The following is an 18,678-nucleotide window of genomic DNA, read 5'->3' on the forward strand; positions in this document are numbered from 1 at the left end:
CTAGTATTTTTATATGTAGAACACGTGTTTCGTAAGGGTACAATTAAACAGTGTGAATAAATAAATATTATTATTTTGGTGTTTTTATTGAATCAATTTCATATACGACGGTGATACTAATAATTTATTATTTATTAGTATATATATATTTCTATATATTGAATATTAGTGATAAAACTGATTTGAATAAACTGTTTTGAGTGCATTTATAGATTTGATTGAGGTTAATTGTCGGTATGTATTTAATTTAATTTATGTAATTATATAATTTATTTACATCGTGAATTAAAAATTATTACATTATCTAAAAAATATTTTTTTTTGCTATCTGTACCCGAGACATGGGCGGGTGACGTCACAGTTGAAAAGGGTCTAGTTGGCTTGGTCACGTAGTACCTACTTCGATATAATAAATACCGTTCTATCCGGATATAAAATTTGAATAAGTTGCAAAGTAAAAAATAAAAATTCAACATCGAAGTTGAATCAAAATCGTCGTGGAATATATTATTATTTCGATGGAAGTCTTTTGTAACTTTTTGTATTGATTCAATTTTCATTTGCACGCCATCTATTGAACCTACTTAAAACTATTAAAATGTTGTTAAAACTATGGTCTATGAGCGTATACGCACTATGCGGGTAGCCGCATTGCGGGTAGCCGTCCGGCTGACCGCAAGCACAATTATGTACGTAATATTCATTTCTATGCGCACTGTGCGGTCTGCGGTAGCCGCATCGCTTGCGGTCAGCCGGACGGCTACCCGCAATGCGGCTACCCGCATAGTGCGTATACGCTCTATGAGTGTGGTTATGAGTCATAACATGTTTGAAAAGTATGAAAAAGTTGTGATAACAAGTAATAATTAATAAATAATAATGATATTGAATTAAAGTTACGAGTTTCGAAGAATTAACGATACGATAGGAGTAAAATGTTAAATGTAAAAAATATTATTAAAAAAAAATGATTCCTATAATCTGTAAAATCTTATTGAATGACTTTGTAGATGAACACAAATGTTGAATTTCAAGAGCACTAATTGTCTCACTAAGGGAAAGAAAAGGACAGAGGTATAAAATAAAACAAAGCATATTTATAAATCTTACTATTTGGCTGTGGCTGGAATGCAATACATTAAATGCTTATCAAAGTCCAGCAATATAATCATAATGAGTGTTTAAAGTAACACATTTATCCTATAGTAAATTATAAACACATAAAATAATGAATAAGTCTTGATTGAATTAATAAGTAATATGAATTTAGTCTTATTTATAAATTTCAATAAATTGTAATTTAAAATTAAATACTGGCAGTAAGTAATATATTATGTCATGGTGCCGAAAACGGGGTTGTGCCTGCAAATGCTCGGACCATACTCCATATAAGCTTGCTTGCTGTGACAGACTTGATAAAACTCAGGTGTAGAACCAAGCATACTTCCTCCAAACCAAACTGCATATCTTTGCATGTTGTGTGAGATGACTTGAACATCAATGGGCTTGGGTGTAATGCGACCCTCAGACAACATTGTGGATAACTTCAATCGTGCGTCCACAGTCCTCTTTATATCCCTTTGCAGTCTCCTTCCAAAGTCTCGGAACATAGTTGATCCTCCAGACAGCACAATGTTTCCATACAACCCTCGCCTAACATCTATTGGACAACTCTGAATAACCTCATCGACCATTTCATTAAGTGGCACTGTAAAATCAGCATTAGAAAACTCTGGATGGAAGAAAATTTCAGGCCCCAGGAACCTTTCATATCCAACATCAACAGAGAATGGGTTTTTGGTGATTGCATTTATACCTGTATATTTCTTCATCCATTTAGCGGGATCTGAATCATATTTTGCAAACTCCTTTGCGATATCTGGGCAGATATAACTGTATCTCTCTTTGATTGCTTTAGCTGTTTCCAAGCTTTGTTCAGGAGGGATGCCAACTTCACGTTCTCGGAGGAGGGATTGAATGAAGGAAGTGATATTCCTTCCCGCAATGGGAATGTGTTTAATACATGAGCCAATTACATACCCTTCAGCGACAGGGACAATGTGAGTCACACCGTCACCACTGTCTACAACAATACCAGTGAATGTGCGACCTGCGGATGTACGAGACTTCCATGACGCCGCTAGAGCGAGTACCGCCTGCACTGCTATGTACAAACCAGGCACATTGAATGACTCAAACATTATCTCAGCTAAATACTCTCTATTCTCGGGCGTGTTCAATGGCGGCTCCGTTATCAAGAAATGATGATCTTCCGGTTCAGCTCGTAGATATTTGAAAATGCATTGCTCGATGTACCTTTCCATAAGATCCCAATCTTCGACCAATCCATGACGTACTGGGTACTTGACGGAATAGCCCGTAGCTTCAAATGCTTCATCACCGATGAAGAAATCCAAATCTTCTACGGCTTTAGTCATACGTCTTGTGCTTTGATCTCCCACTTTAGCCGTTTCCTTTATCGCTATGGCTGACGGAATGATAAACTGCGGCTCCTTATTACCGGCGAATCCTAATTTGGTGTAGCCCGTACCCACGTCTATTACACATGCCGGTAAATGATCACCCATTTTTATTTTATTGCTAAATAGTACAAATAATATTAATTACAAAATAAAATATTGGGTGCGGTAAAGTGAAATCACTATATTTCTGAGTTTGACATTGACAAGTCATTGATTGTGATTGATGACAAATCCTTATAATTTCTTTACACAATTTAAATGACATACATACAAGTCTTTTAGTAACTAGTATTTTAATATGTACATAGAAAACAAAATCCAGCTTTGCTTTCGATATTGAAGATTAGATGCTTCATTATCTGATAACATAGACCTTATAACTTTTACACAAGCATTTATAAATAGGAAGTGGCTTCGCTCAGCTCTTGGCTCAGCAGCTCAGCTGCATGTCACGTTACAGAAGTTACGCCTTATTAATTGTAAATTTGTAAATCAGTTCCAAAATCTATAAAATGGCATAAACTTGAGGTTAAGTTTAACAGACGGATAAAATTGAAGTAGGGTAATTGATAAAATATAATATATAATAATAACTAGCGGTCCGCCCCGGCTTCGCCCGTGGTACATATGAAAAATAGATGTTGGCCGATTCTCAGACTTACCCGATATGCACAGAAAATTTCATGAGAATCGGTCCACCCGTTTCGGAGGAGTATGCAGACTAACATTGTGACACGAGAATAAAATATATAATAATAATAATGGGTGTCATTATCATTTTGTTCTTTCCCAAGTTTCAGTCTACGTATCTTTTCCAAATTTCATTAAAATCAGTTCATTAATATAATGATAATAATGTAAATTATAAACGTGACAGTCAGCCAGAAAAAAAATTTACTCTCGCATTTAAAATAAAAGAGACTAACTAGGTACGTAGGTAGCATATCCTACAAATATTACTAACACGAAATTCGTAATATCACAGACTAATAATAATATACTACGTATACAAGTAATATCATTATTAGAATAGGTATATAATATAATAATAGTAATAGGGATTTTGATGATACTTGGTAGTGATATAGCATAAGTATCTGAATCTTACCTGAATGCATAAGGTAAAGAAATACTAGCTTTTGTCTTTTTGAAACCGCGATTGAGCTGATTAATTATTAAATCAAGAAGGGTTTTAAAGCAAAGGCTGTGAAGAGTGAAGAAAAGAAATAATATTAAATACACAGTAGTTAGTATGCATTGTATATTTTCAATTAATGTTAAAAATGTATGTTAAAGCCACATTATTTCATGTAGGTAAATAGCTAATTTAGGTATGAACTGGTTCATCGATCATGGAATTACTATGAAATATAAAACTACCTAACTACATTAAACATAAAAAAATCTGCGGGTTATAAATAAAAAACTTAATTTACAAAGATTTGGTTAGATATTTATTGTGACCAGGATTCAATAACATTAAGCTAAAAACCATTATTCAAAGCGTCGATTTTTTCTTCGAGAGTAGCTAATTTCTTCAACTCGCTCGAGTTTCCAGCATTATCTACAGTTCGATTCAAACTTAATGGCGGTTCGGACAGGTGTGAGTGCGGGTGCGCACGGTCCCGCTAATATCTAAAATTGTTTTCTGCGCATCGGATCGTACGATGTTCCGAGCCGCCATTAAGTTTGAATCGTACTGTACCATTCTTTCACTCGGAGTATAATCACAAATTTCTTATTTTACATACTTATCTTACAACACTGATCGCCGTCGGTAAATACAAAATGTTTTTGATATAAAGCAGATGAGAAAAATTTAATTAACTTATCAAAAACAGTCCCAGTCTTGTTATTGTTTTTTTTAGCGTTTTATTGACAGATAAACCATTGTTTTTTTTCGTTTTACGTATGTACAAAAACCATAACACAGGAATGTAATTTTGAAGAATACAAATATAATATAAAGTATAAATCATTAATCAAATTTATGGATGAATTAAACTTAAATATTTTTAAGATTTTAGTATAAAATTACATGTACTTTCACCAAAGATAAATAAATATTTTCATTGTGTATTTAATATTATTTTCTTTATAAGTAACTATAAATCTTATATATAAAAATGAATCGCAAAATGTGTTGGTAAGCGCATAACTCGAGAACGGCTGAACCGATTTCGATAATTCTTTTTTTAATATATTCCTTGAAGTACGAGGATGGTTTTTATGTAGAGAAAACGTAAATATGTACCACGGGCGAAGCCGGGGCGGACCGCTAGTAATATAATATATTAAACTAATGTTTTTTTAGTAATTATTTATAAGCATATCTTACAGTGAAGATGTGCCAAAGATGTAAGCAAAATGTAATGAACATACAAAATATTAATATAAAAACAATACTGTACTTTGAAATATTCATTTATAATTTATATACACCCAAATTTAAGCAGTTAACAACATTCGATTTATTTGGTAATTAGTTATTGTTTACCTATAGTTTTTAATTAATTTACGAGTAACATTTTTGTAAAAAAATACACAGGTTCCGTTTCTTACACTAATTAAGTGAAATTTTTTGAAATTTAAAAATAATCATCTTAAAATATTCATAAATAAAATTGGGTATAGATTTTTAAATTACACAGAAATAAAACTCTAAATCCTAACATCAGTATCATTAATTCACTCTTATAATAAAGGATTAACACAACATAATATCTTATACAAAAAAATCTGCCTCGTGAATGTCTTTTCCCAAGTGAATGTTGCGAAACATTCTAGATTTCTCACCACATTGCATAATCAGAATCGTCCATATCAAAGATAGTGAAGAATCCGAGAATAGTGAGGTACACTATGATATTACCTGCTAAAGTCAAATAACAGGCTCCCCACATAATCTGAAAGTCAAAAATTCCAATGATTATTGTTTATTTATAAATAAGTTGGACCCAATAATGGCTATCAAAAGTTCTGAAGCATTATTCTTCATTACTATAAAAATGTTTATAAATATAGAGTATTCAGACCATGTCAATGCTCTATAACCATTAATAATTATCAGTTAATAAAATGCAGTTATCAGAACAATATTCACAACATACAATTTTAGCTTAAAAAAACACACGAACTCTTTGAAAATGCATAATCAGTCAAAATAAAGGTTCATAGTATAGTATTATTTAAAAACTTACTGTAGACGCGCGGGCTAAAACTATGGGCAGTGCAAAGGAGCTCACTAGGATCCCCATAGTTATAAATATAGCTGTCTCCATGCACGGTGAGTTTGTACCACCTGCGCTGTCCGTATGGCGCCGAGCTATCATCGTCGGTATTGGGCATAGAATGTAAAATAGTACTACGAAAAATGGCCACCATAGTCTGAAAAACACAATTTGTTTATTAGTTAAGTAGCCACTTGCGTTGGCCCGCCCATTTCAAACCAGGATATAATTTAAGGATGTAGATTTCAAATGTAGAGAAATTTTAATATCAATAGAGTAATTTTTTATTCATGAATCATAACATATACAGTGTATAAGGTAGTAATAAGTTAATATGTTAAGTATAGGGTAGGTTAGAAATAGAAACTAGTATATAAGATGTGTTGTCTTGTGTTCGGTGTTTTTTCATGCAATAAACGCTATAAAGTCAACATGAGTTTCATTACAATATCACCTACATAAGAACATTAAAACATATATCCAAAAACGTGAAGATTGAAGAGTGCATACAAATTGAAACTGGAACATACATCAAATAATTTTAAGAACTATTGCTGTTCCAAGAAAAGCAACCATAATGTCAAAAAAATATGGTTCAATATGCTTTACACAGCTCCTGAGATAATACTGATTCATGTAATGCATGGAAGAGAAAGCTATGCACCAGTTTTTTGATACCTACTTATAATTTCAATGACATACTATGAATTCCTTTGTGTATTAATACTATGGGAATTATCTTGAAAATAGATAAAAAAATGTATTGGATTGTTGACATTTGTTATCACTTTTATATATATGTATCATTTATGCAAATCAGTTGACTCTTATGGAATTTGATATTTTTGTTTTATGGCATTGAAATTCTTTATAAATATAAAAAAAATTATAAAGAATACAAACTCATGATCGGAATTTTAGTTTTAGATTTAAAATAAATATTTATACTTTAAGAATTTTTCCATAGAATATCATTCTATAAAGCTTGAATGTTTACAACATAGCACGAAGGCGCAGAAAAAGGCCCTAAAAGTAAATTTACTTTTTTAAATTAACCACGTCTAGAGCTTTGTTGTTGACATAGTTTTATAAATGTTGAGTGGGAGTCTTCATATTGTAGAATAATTAATTAAATGACTTACTTGTATTGTGGTAAGGCACATGCTAATATAACAAATGTCATCCCAATTGAACCAGCAAATGCTAGCGACACCAGTCTGAAATTTAAGAAATGCGAAAATTTTATAGATTCAAGTAATGAATTGTTTTTATGATGTTAAATGTTGAAAAGTCAGGCAAAATATTAAGTAAGAATGTAATGCTCATAGGTATGTTAATCAATATTAAATTAGAAGTAAAGATAATACTTAAACAATAAGGAATCATATTCAAGCAAAAACATTACACAATAAAGTAAAGTAATTTAACTTTTTTATTATTGTTATAGAATTAGAACACAATTCATTTCCAAAATTAAAAATAAAAGAATGATGAGAATTTCCTTTTAAAACTCAATATTTGTAATAGTTTAAAAATAGCTATGTACAAGTATCAATTAATACATGAATATTTTTCTAACAAAATTTTGTTCTCACAAGTCAATTACAATAAGGTTTTAGTGGCTTATATCGAGGTTGTATTACACTTACCCTTTAGTTAGTCCAAAGTATTACATGAAACAAAAGAATGTGTAAAATTAGATTTGATATTAGAAATCCCGTAATGGAATGTTTGAAAATAGTTTTTTCAATTATTATTGTGACTCATTTTTCGTGAACCTAACGAAAGCATCGAAAAAGTTTAATATCCTAAAAAACGTACCTTTAATTCCAGCCATTGTTACTTATTCTAGTATTTTTTTTTGTGAAGAAACCTTTGTAATTTGTTTATTTAACACAAGGGCTGTTTCTTAAATTTTGTCAATATCACAACACAGATCACAAATTACAAATAAAGTTGAGTAGATAATAAAGAATGTTCAATGATGTTCAATTTTATTACGTTTTTCTGCGGTCTAAATTTCACTTTTCAGCTGTCAAGTGTCAATTTATCAATTAAAGTCTCGGAGCAATAAGTACTCTTTGTCAAATACTTTGTGTATTATTTTTTAATCTGCTCGTAGCGTAGTAAATAGAAATGAAACAGATTAAATAAGTTCTATAAACTACATCATCCACACAGTCACGCACTCACGCAATATCCTGCATAGTTCTAATTCATTATTAAAACAAAAACTACATATTAAGACCCCCTTCGAACAGCATTTAAACTGTTTGTTAACTTCCAGAAAAAGTATCATCAATATCAGTTCACTCAGAAGAAAGTTTTGAGAAACACTCTCCTTTTTTTGGAAGTCGGTTGAAACTTGAAAATACCAAAGGTATAAAATTTTCTAAAAACGAACATAGTGTGTACGTACATATATTTTCACATTTTTTTAGTACTGGCGAGGCTGATAAATGCCAAATTTTATGCTGAGATTTTAATTTTTATGTCAAATGCCAACTGCCAAATGCCAATGTCATTTAATCAACATTTATCTTGGTCCGTAGAGTGTTGTGTGTGGACTGTGGTGTTGTCATAGAGTAATATAATATATGCGGGGTGTTGTGATGTGAATTATTTTGAGTATTTACCCGTTTCTAATTATTGAGTATTTTAGTTTTAACATTTATTTCAATAGTTAACAAGGAATAATAAATATAATATAAAAATGGATGACGATGCGGAAACTTATAAGTTATGGCGAATTCGTAAGACTGTTATGCAGGTATGTTTTATAGGTTATATGTAGTTGTTGTTTATGTTGCATTTTCACGTTTTATTGAGTTAAGTATTTATTGGCTTTTTCTACATATCAATCAAGTTTATATTTAACAAATGAACAAAAATCTTAAAAAAACAATATGACAAAACCTATGTCTTTTGAAACATAAACATAGAGAAAACTTCAAGTTGATTACTTACTTAAATACTAATTTAACTGTGTTATATCGCACTTTTAACACGACTATTTTTTTGCAGCTTTGTCACGACAGGGGCTATCTTGTAACTCAAGATGAATTAGATCAGTCACTGGATCATTTTAAAGAACAGTTTGGTGATAAGCCAAGGTATGTAATCACTTGCAAATAATACTTAACACTTTGCAATGTTACTTTAAAACTACACATTGTGTAATTCAATTACCCATACCATAATAAAGATTTATAAAATAGCTTCTAGCTGTTTGCAGCGGCTTCATGGGTACAACATATTTGACCGTGGTAAAAATTAGATATCATTATCTTACCTCCTATCTATACTCGGATTTTTAATTAGATAAAGTAAACTGACAGCAGCTAATGTCACTTTGTAAAATAATGTTGCCACATTTAAAGTAATAGTGAGGAATTCAGTTCTCATTCAATCAGATGAATGAACAATGAGTGTGAATAGTTTATCATTTCAAACTATAAAATAACATTATTTCTAATTGTAATATATAAAGCTATATAAGATATAAGTTACTAGTATAATGTAATTATAATCATTTTTTTATTTTTATTTTTACGATGTTTACGTTACTGTTTTCTTAATTTTTTCGTTAATTGTAACTAATTACGTTGTGTTTGTTGTAATTGTTGTGTTTATTTGGTGTTATATTGTTACACACTAAATATTCACTAGACGATCGATTCAATTTCATTCATTCCCGATTTTGAATCATTCACTTTGTGACAACTCTATTTTTATTTCATCAAAAACTGACAACACAGAAAACGTCAGTTTACTTTATCTAATTAAAAATCCGAGTATAGAGTAACATCTATACTTCTATTGGTTAGGGAGCCAGGTGCAAATTTGGTTAACTATTTCCTCTCAAGAGATAATTCGTCAGACGCATGAGAGTATAGTATTATAAAGCCTCGTGAACGTCAGCTGGCGCTCGGTTGGGGGGGTGAGCGGTTGTAGCCTCCCACGCACATAGGAAAAAAAATACATTCATTCATTCATTTCCTCTCAGCTAAAAATTTGTCAAATTGTAGCTAACCCAATATCTCAACGAAAAAAAATAGTCAGCTGGTTACAACATGGTGTATTATACGTCAGCTGGTGTCTCGAACATGAAAGTTAAATTTAAAGAAAAATTTATTTTCCGTTATTTCCTCTCAAACAAAAATTTACCTGATGATAGCTTATATGTAACTGTGGATAAATATATATGTCAGCTGGCTGTATCTTGGTGGAAAAACTGTCAGCTGATACGGGAGGCTACAACCGCTCTTCCCCCCAACCGAGCTCCAGCTGACGTTCACGAGGCTTCATAATACTATACTTTGATGCATTTTACTAATTACCGCTTGAGAGGAACTTGGTCATAAAATCTGCTGCTGGCTCCCGGACCATATACAAATATTATAAAGAGGAAAGGTTTGATTTTTTGTTTGTTTGTTTGTTTGTATGAATTGAATAGGCTCCAAAACTACTTGGCAGATTTGAAAAATTCTTTCACTGTTGGAAAGCTACATCATTTCTGAGTGACATAGGCTAGGTTTTATCCCGGAAATCCCACGGGAACGGGAACTATGCGGGTTTTTTTTTGAAAACGCGGGCGAAGCCGCAGGCGGAAAGCTAGTAATATTATAAAGCTGAAGAGTTTGTTTGTTTGAACACGCTAATCTCAGGAATTACTGGTTCAATTTGAAAAATTCTTTTTGTGTTATAAAGTCCATTTACTAATAAAAACTATAGTCTATATATCATCATGCTAAGACTAATAGTAGTGGAGCAATGCAGGTAAAACCGTGGGGCAAAGCTAGTCATACTCAAAAATCATGGAATTTAAAATAAACACACTGCTACATCACAAGAATAAAATTTAATAATACTTATTCACATACCCATGTGAAGTTTTGCTGTTTCAGATACATTTCTCTCTAGAATGTTCTTTTTGACTTTCTCTTCTAAAGTCTCCATATTATGTTATGGTTTGTATAACAAATGATTTTGTGAAATTGTTTGTTATTAATTATTATAGATGAATTGACTTTAAAAATGTCATTGTACAATGACATTAATTTCTTTTGTTTTAAAAACAAGAATTTACTTTTCAATAAAATTGTTTTCAACTTACAGATAATTAAAAATTTATAACATACAAATATTGTAGTTATCTACATTATGAAATTTTAGATATATATTTATTTACTAGTGACCCACCCGTGGCTTTGCCTGCTTTGTCTAAATCCAATAAATGATATTATAGTAAAGCTTCCTCAAGAATTACTCCATCTATAAAAAAACACACCATCATCCGTTGCTTAGTTTTAAAGTTTTCAGCATACATAGGGAAATATAAACAGAGAACGCGATTTTGTTTTATACTATGTAGTGATTATGAATTATACATAGAGATTAAGACACATTGTATAGCATTTTTTATTAATTGACTAACGGTTTTAACCGCAGTGCTCCACTCCAGTTGGTGTGCGTTATGATATATAGCCTAGCCTTCCTTGATAAATGGAATATCTAACACCGAAATAATTTTTCAAATGGGACCAGTAGTTCCTGAGATTAGCGCATTCAAACAAACAAACTCTTTAGCTTTATAATATTAGTATAGATAAATAGAAAATATTATATTCTAGTGACCTTTATGAATAATCATTGTTTATTTTTAGTGAGAAGAGGCCAGCTCGCAGCGACTTAATTGTTCTTGTAGCCCATAATGATGATCCAACAGACCAGATGTTCGTTTTCTTCCCTGATGAAGCTAAAATTGGTATTAAAACAATCAAAACTTATTGTACAAGAATGCAAGAGGAAAACATACATAGAGCTATTGTTGTGGTCCAAGCAGGTGAGAGTTGTTTGGTTGTTTTTGAATTATGGATTATAATATATGGAGATCGATTTCAAACTGGTGTCCTTCTGTAATAACAAGATATTGATTAGAAACTTTACTTAAATACTTTGAGCTAGTACTATCTACATAAAAATAAATAAAATAAATCAATATTTCGGGTCAATTTTCACACACAGCACGATCTGATCCCATACTAAGCTTTCGCTTGTGTTGTGGAATCCAGATGGCTGACCAGATTGATTTGATTTAAAATTATTGTTATTAAAAAATCATATTCCTTAGATTAATTTCTCCATCCTTTTAGGTATGACTCCATCAGCGAAACAGTCCCTAGTGGATATGGCGCCTAAATATATTTTGGAACAATTTCTTGAATCTGAACTGCTCATCAATATAACTGAACATGAACTGGTGCCAGAACATATTGTGCTGACTCCCGATGAGAAGCAGGAACTACTAGCGAGATAGTATCCTTTTAAAAAAATCTTATTAAGTGTTTTTGCCTTTTGGTACTTATATAGATTTTTTGAAGTGAAACTTCTTTAGGCGCGTTGAGAGTAAAATTTCAAGGTTGCGTCATGGTAATACCGTTACGTCATGGATTAAGGCGACGATTTTGGTATCTGAATTTTGCCAAAGAAGTTTCACGTCTGACACGTGTGCTCGGTATGTGGCAATATACAACATAATATATTAATAACAAGACTATAATATATTAATTAACACACATTTTTATTTACGATAATTATTTTAACTCAAATACAGTAAACTAAAAGAAAACATGTTGATGAGAATACAAGCAGGTGATCCCGTCGCAAGATACTTTGGACTGAAAAGAGGACAGGTATTTATTTATTTATGAAATATATTTTCGAAAAAAATAAGTATCATAATACAATGCGTAAAGCAATTTCTATTCCTAATTTGATAAAAAAAAAATTTCAATATGTAGCCTTATTGAGTTATTGGTTACATTATACATAGGTAAAAAAATTCAGATTAGAGTTATAGTACCGAACTACGTTAATAGATGGCGTGGTTTTGCAAACGGTAGAAATTCATACTGTTAATTATTTTAAAGTACTTAATTGTAATTTTTAAATTACGATTAAAGTCAATTCAATCACTGGTATCAGAAATACGATTTGTGATGTCTTTTTGTTACGTTTTTCCTTTGTATCGATAATTATGAGCATTAATTTTTATATATTATGACGCTTTAAATTGGTTTCATTGTTACAGGTGGTAAAAATTATTAGATCTTCGGAAACAGCTGGAAGATATATTTCTTATAGATTAGTTTGTTAAGTGTAATTTTAATAAATTCCAATTTTTACTTTTAACCGCCTTTCCTTTCCTACAAGTAATTATTTATCTAACGTTATTTTATATCTGCTAATATAATTCATGGTTTAGTGGTTAATCATAAATGTAATGTAAATTGTAAACTATTTAAGGGGCGTCCATAAATTACGTGAGATTTTTTTTTATTTTTTTGAACCAATTTTTATTTAATTAACCTTCATATCAATGTATATTATTAGTTTTAAATGAAGAGCTTCAAAATTGTATTAAAACTGGAATCTAAACATAGAAGTTTATATTTCTTGGCATATATATACCTGTTAAATCCAATAAAGTGGGGCGATTTGTGAGTTCGTGATAATCAAAAGAATATTAAGCAATCAGTGTATACGTTCGTTAAGACTTGTTATAATTGCTTTATTTACATTCGTTATATTACCCATAACATTCTTAGAATAAGGCAGTTAAATGGATACAAAAATTAAGGTTTATAAATAAAACAGTAATAACAAAAACTCGCTTCAAACAATTACTGAACACGTGAAAGTACTCACCAAAAACTTTCAGTGAAATTATACAATTTCAAGCGAAACTTATGAGGCCGTTTAACATTAAATCAATTTTACTAATGAACGCCATTAAGCTTTCGGATCGCAGCCAATTAAGTGCCGGCACCTGCGTAACAAATTCAGAATTCTGCGTTTAAAACCTCCATGGTAATGCGTAACATTTAAAAACGCGTGTAAAATGGTCATGCTGCTTGACAAGCAACTAGCAAGGTTGCGCAATCTTATCCTATGCACATCTTTCGGCATGTCATGCTTGAGTGTAGAGTAGTGTTGTGCCCAACTTTCGTGAAATACCATAACAATAATATGTAACATTACCACGCAAACGCCTCAAGCACGCGATCTAGCGCATCGGTTCACAAGTCTTACGCGCACCGTAGTTTGCGCACGTCGCAAAATTAGTGCATTATTGTAGCATTTGCGGCGCGTTTGTAGTGATCATTGTAAAGGGATTTCACGCTTTTCATGTTTGCCTTTAATGTAGCGCAATTTGTGTTTAATGGATGAACGCTTTAATTAAAAAGACACGCTCTGAGGTTTATGATTGGTAAGTATTTTGAGTCAGTTTGTTTGAGAAAAAATGTAAAATAACCGCTCATACTTTTTCTTCTTTCTGCTAAGTATAATGTTTATTAAATTATGATAATTTTAACATAGGTAAGTAATAAAGAATATTATGATGACTTAATGTATTTGTAGATTATGTAAAAATGAGATAGATCATGTTGTTGTGAAGGATATCATTTAAATGTTAACAAGAATTTAGTTCCGGAAAATCTAGCCGTACCCTAATTTTACTTAGGGATTCTAATTTCTATGAAAGTAAATTTATTTGTTTATAGATATACCTGGTTATACCTGGTAAACGAGTCTTAGTTTACTACGAATTAAAATTCCATTTCACGGTGAAAAGTACTGCGAATAATAACTAGAAGATTTTAAAATTAACTAGTTTTAACATTATGTTGTGTGCGGTTTGCATAATATTATACTTATGTTTCACTATTATTGTTTTAACAACCGTATATAATTATTCATTATTATTAATTGAATATAAACAAACATAATGATAGACAATTGATGACCGGTTGGTGTAGTGGTTACCTACTGAATCGTGAATATTACAGCAAAGGGTGTGTAATATACCTACCTATATTTACAATTAAACCTATTAATGCTTGTATTTGTATACGTAGTATATTATTATTAGTCTGTGCTTGTATAGTCTAGCACGTACCTATTAACGTTGTTTCGTTTGGGACAAAATAGATGGCGTTGTGGGTAATGTAAGTTATTCAAATTCAATAATAATAATAATAATAAGGGCGTAGGGATGTGACGACCCCATCGCCCACGGTTGGAATATCTATTGTCTACGTGACAATAGATATTCCACCCGTGCAATCAGTCAACCCGCAGGACACCTTGTGGCGGGGTGTCGGGGAGTAGCGACCCCGCGGGAACCGAGTGCTCCCGGGGGAGGCCCCTGTCTTCATCTCCGGCTTGCCTTCACCCGCCGGTTGGAGTGAAGCCTGACGAGGACAGGACCCCCACCTCTGGCTTGCCTTAACCGGCCGGCCAGAGTGGAGTCGCGAGAGCTTTTAGCTCGAAGGGTGGATGCGAAGCGTAAGTGGCGAGTGGGCACGTGATGCTGGACCCTCAGGGAGCGCGTGATCGTAGTTTAAAGTCCAGGGACGCCTCTCCACCCTTAGCTGCTCACAATATGTTGCCCCCTTGTCGCACTATTGCAGCGACTTATTTCGGGGGCCCATACAGTGAGAGGGCGAGTCACCACCTGCCAACAATTTTTTGCTATATCTTAGTAGAAAGGCAGGTGCCATAGTCTTCCATAGTCCTTAATTCCGGTCCATTAACATCCCATTCCATAGCCCAGTTTATTTTATTCCCTTATCTTGCAATAGTCCTACATCGGCCGCGGACTGCCCAGGGCTGTATCTCTATAGTGCAGTCATGGGCAGGCTGCGGCTGGTGTCCCACAACACAGTAAAGTTCTCGAAAGGGCCTCTGCGTGTTGGATCCGTGTCCCCACGTAAGCCTTCCAAAGGACCGGGTACCTTCCTTATGATGGTACCCGAGTATTATGGAATTGAGATACATAATAATAATAATAATAACTTTATTGACATAAATAAATAGGTACAGCTTAAATATGAATCCATAGGCTCCTGAATTAGTTAAATACTGTGTCTCAGGAGCCAGGATAACTCAAGCTAAATAAAAAACTCTGTAAAACTTCTGAAAGTTTATATGAAAAAAAGTTTTAGTTAGTTTTATTTAATTTGTAAGAACTTACGATGGTAGATATCAAATTTCGGCTGCTAACTATTTATTAGGTATGGCTCATAATATGGGTTAGCAGGTAAATATAACATCGAACAACTTTTTTTTTATTGAACATTGAACTAATTTTTTACCGGTATTAATTTAATGTTACTTCTTCGAATATAGATAATGTTTGTTTTTGCAATTAAAAAAATCAGGTTGATAGACTAACATATCATTCCTTTTTATCGCGCCTCTTGTTAGACAAAATAATTAATTTATAAGCCCGTTTGTCTGGTTTTAATGAAAAAATCTAGACTTTTTGCTATTCTATCAATAAATAACTGCAAGACAGCTTTTATTTAATTAACGACAGCAACGCATTCGGATACCTTATCTGCATCTGTGTAAATCGATTCCATTGCTTGTTTCTAGTTTTATTCATTAGAAAAAACATAATGAAAAATGTGAAATCACTTGACATGTACGAAATGAAAAAACATATCATTTTAGCATCGATTGGTCACGAATTTCGAGTTAGAAAGTCGGAAATTCGTGATGATACATAGGTAGTCCGTGGATGCTTTGAATATTTAAATCGGACCGGTTGCCGCAAAATAATTAGGTAAGTTCGTCTGTTTATTAACTGAGCTATATGATATTTAAATTTGTGGTTAGCGAACGTGACTGTATGACGTTATTTCATATAAATCAGAGATTAATGTGGCTGACCCAGCGTTAGATTAGCGGCATCACAGCTGTTTTTTGTGCCGTGTAACTGATTATTCTATGCAGTGAATTAGACTTCAGACGATGCTACTATAATTCATAATTTATTGTAAACTATTTACCTTCATAATTTATAGCCTTGCTAAAATAAATCTTAATGTACCTACATTATTTCCAGAGTTTCGAATCTTAGCGTACCTAGATACCTATAGTTAATGCAATTTTCAAGCCCCGATTTGAGTACTATACGATCAAATAACATTACCTAGTGTACAGTAACCAAATAACCCTATCAAATTTATTATTAAATAGAAATTCAAAAAACAACGAGAAGAATTTTAAAATAAACTGGTACAATGAGTTATAGTTAATAGTGTGTAAAATTAATTACTTAGAACGTAATTATAAGTCGTTTAGATCCACCATGCGATATTTTGAAGGTTCAAACAAGTTAAACCATATTGAAGGAGATCTATAGCATCTATAGTAGGTACGTATGTTCACGGTTTCATGTGTATTAAAATTTAAAATGAATGTTGGAAATTTTTAAATAAAATAAACGTAGAGCACAGCTCTACATATTAATATGTATTATATAAATATTAGAAGGAAGAAATACTGACCTATAACATTTTTTCGTCTTTTATATCCTACTTAATATTATAAATGCAAAAGTTTGTGAGGATGTGGTACCTAAGTGTAGGTATGTTTGTGTTTGTTACTCATTCACGCAAATACTACTGAACCGATTACAATGAAATTAAGCACACTTAAATGGAGGATAATTTGGATTAACACATAGAATAGGTTTTATCCCGGAAATCCCAAGGGAACGCGGGCGAAGCCGCGGGCGGAAAGCTAGTAAAGCATAAATTGAATAAATACAACCAATCGTCATAATATAAAAATACATTTATAGAAATAAACTTAAGTGTTTATTAAAGTGTGCGTGTATAGCAACTACTTTTTCCTTTTTCACATAGCCGTAGAATATGTAATTTCAAAACTGATCAACTAATGGGACTAGTCTTAATTGTTCCGTCTGTTGTTACCGACACCTTTCGTTTAATTATCGGATATAATGCATATTAATTGCAGCATTTTAGCAATTATGTCAATTATACATCGATGTTTATATTTTCACTCGCGATTTCTTCTCTACAGTTTTTAAGGAAGCCAATTAAAAACACCCAATATTGTTTATCATAAGAAATTTTCCGTAGTGTGGCGAATTTTGAGTGTTTTTAACTCTCTCTCTCTCTGAGGTAATTCGATTAATTATTATCTTTCACAACGGACTACGATCGTTATTACCTATATACCTACCTACTTAAATGTATTGCTTTTGTTACTTGTAAAACTGATTATTTTCCTATACAAAGATATATAAGTAAGTACTACATATTATTCACACTGCACACAGACATCATACCTATAGGATTGTAATGTAAGTACATATTTAAAATTTAAAAAAAATGTGGATCTTATGTTACTAACAAGTTAACGTTTGACAAACATTTCGCCAAAATTAATTTACACTTAAAATATGGAAATTACTTAAGCTTATCTAACAATCAAATCTTGAACCGTTATGGAAGACGTAAGATTATTTAAAACGGATAAAGTAAGCACGTAGGTATGTTTAAAATCTGAAGACCGTTACAGTCTACGAATAAATTATAAATTTACAGTAGCTTCAGTTAATAACTATGAATTAGGTACCATGGATATTGCTACAACTAGATAAAAGGTAATGAATAGGAACTTTAAGTATGAAGGTACTGTATGATATTCAAGAATTCAATTTTGCATTCAAAAGTTATAATAATATTTAAAGCTACATTATCAGGTTTACTAATTCAAATGAATTACGTACTTACATACCTACTTGATAGACACTTATGCATCTCGTTTTTCGTTATTGATATCTATAAATTGAATATCTACGAATTTAACAACGCCTGATTAATTGCGCTATATCAAATAACTTACAAAATCATCAGGGCTCTTAATCACAACTACATTCTTGGCTCACGTTTCCCATCGAATTTCTAAAAAATGCAACAGATCCGAATACATTATCTGTGAGATATCAACTGTTCTTCGATACAAGTTTTTGAGACATTTTAATTGCATTTTTAGAAATTCGATATCAATAATGGCTTTCTTTTCCTATAAAGAACTGTCTCAAAAGCTTATACCTATTGCATTATTCATAGCCTTAATTG

At 32.0% G+C, this 18,678-nt stretch overlaps 4 protein-coding genes across 5 annotated transcripts in view; 2 read left to right on the forward strand and 2 right to left on the reverse strand.

Moving 5' to 3' along the window:
- Window positions 1–1,094: 1,094 nt before the first annotated feature.
- Arp3 (Actin-related protein 3) lies at window positions 1,095–2,702 on the reverse strand. The gene has a single exon (XM_089704729.1). The coding sequence runs from the start codon at window positions 2,586–2,588 to the stop codon at window positions 1,332–1,334; it is 1,257 nt and encodes a 418-aa protein (XP_089560855.1). The 5' UTR covers window positions 2,589–2,702; the 3' UTR covers window positions 1,095–1,331.
- Window positions 2,703–3,914: 1,212 nt separating this feature from the next.
- On the reverse strand, window positions 3,915–7,771 carry LOC149481631 (leptin receptor gene-related protein). Of its 2 annotated transcripts, XM_089705378.1 has the most exons (6): window positions 7,534–7,771; window positions 6,856–6,930; window positions 5,684–5,870; window positions 4,760–5,389; window positions 4,364–4,588; window positions 3,915–4,331 (listed from the first exon to the last, which is right to left on the reverse strand). In XM_089705378.1, the coding sequence occupies exons 1-4, from the start codon at window positions 7,548–7,550 to the stop codon at window positions 5,276–5,278; spliced, it is 393 nt and encodes a 130-aa protein (XP_089561504.1). In that variant the 5' UTR covers window positions 7,551–7,771; the 3' UTR covers window positions 3,915–4,331; window positions 4,364–4,588; window positions 4,760–5,275. The 2 variants fall into 2 exon arrangements, with proteins under 2 accessions (XP_089561504.1, XP_089561503.1); XM_089705377.1 differs by having other exon boundaries at window positions 3,915–4,588.
- Window positions 7,772–8,258: 487 nt separating this feature from the next.
- Polr2E (DNA-directed RNA polymerases I, II, and III subunit Rpb5) lies at window positions 8,259–12,907 on the forward strand. Its single transcript, XM_089705375.1, has 6 exons — window positions 8,259–8,483; window positions 8,738–8,826; window positions 11,380–11,558; window positions 11,869–12,031; window positions 12,330–12,408; window positions 12,807–12,907. Exons 1-6 carry the CDS (start codon window positions 8,427–8,429, stop codon window positions 12,870–12,872), a joined length of 633 nt encoding a protein of 210 aa, XP_089561501.1. The 5' UTR covers window positions 8,259–8,426; the 3' UTR covers window positions 12,873–12,907.
- An 866-nt stretch (window positions 12,908–13,773) lies between these two features.
- Window positions 13,774–18,678, forward strand: part of LOC149481633 (uncharacterized) — a 68,066-nt gene continuing 63,161 nt past the window's right edge. The window contains exon 1 of the mRNA XM_089705216.1: window positions 13,774–13,985. The gene's annotated coding sequence lies outside the window, so the exon portion shown is untranslated. The remainder of the gene's footprint in view (window positions 13,986–18,678) is intronic.

This window comes from Colias philodice, chromosome 16, assembly GCF_061535455.1.
Source record: "Colias philodice isolate Cphi_HAF_F1 chromosome 16, ilColPhil1 Martin Lab GWU primary, whole genome shotgun sequence".
Lineage (NCBI taxonomy): Eukaryota > Metazoa > Arthropoda > Insecta > Lepidoptera > Pieridae > Colias > Colias philodice.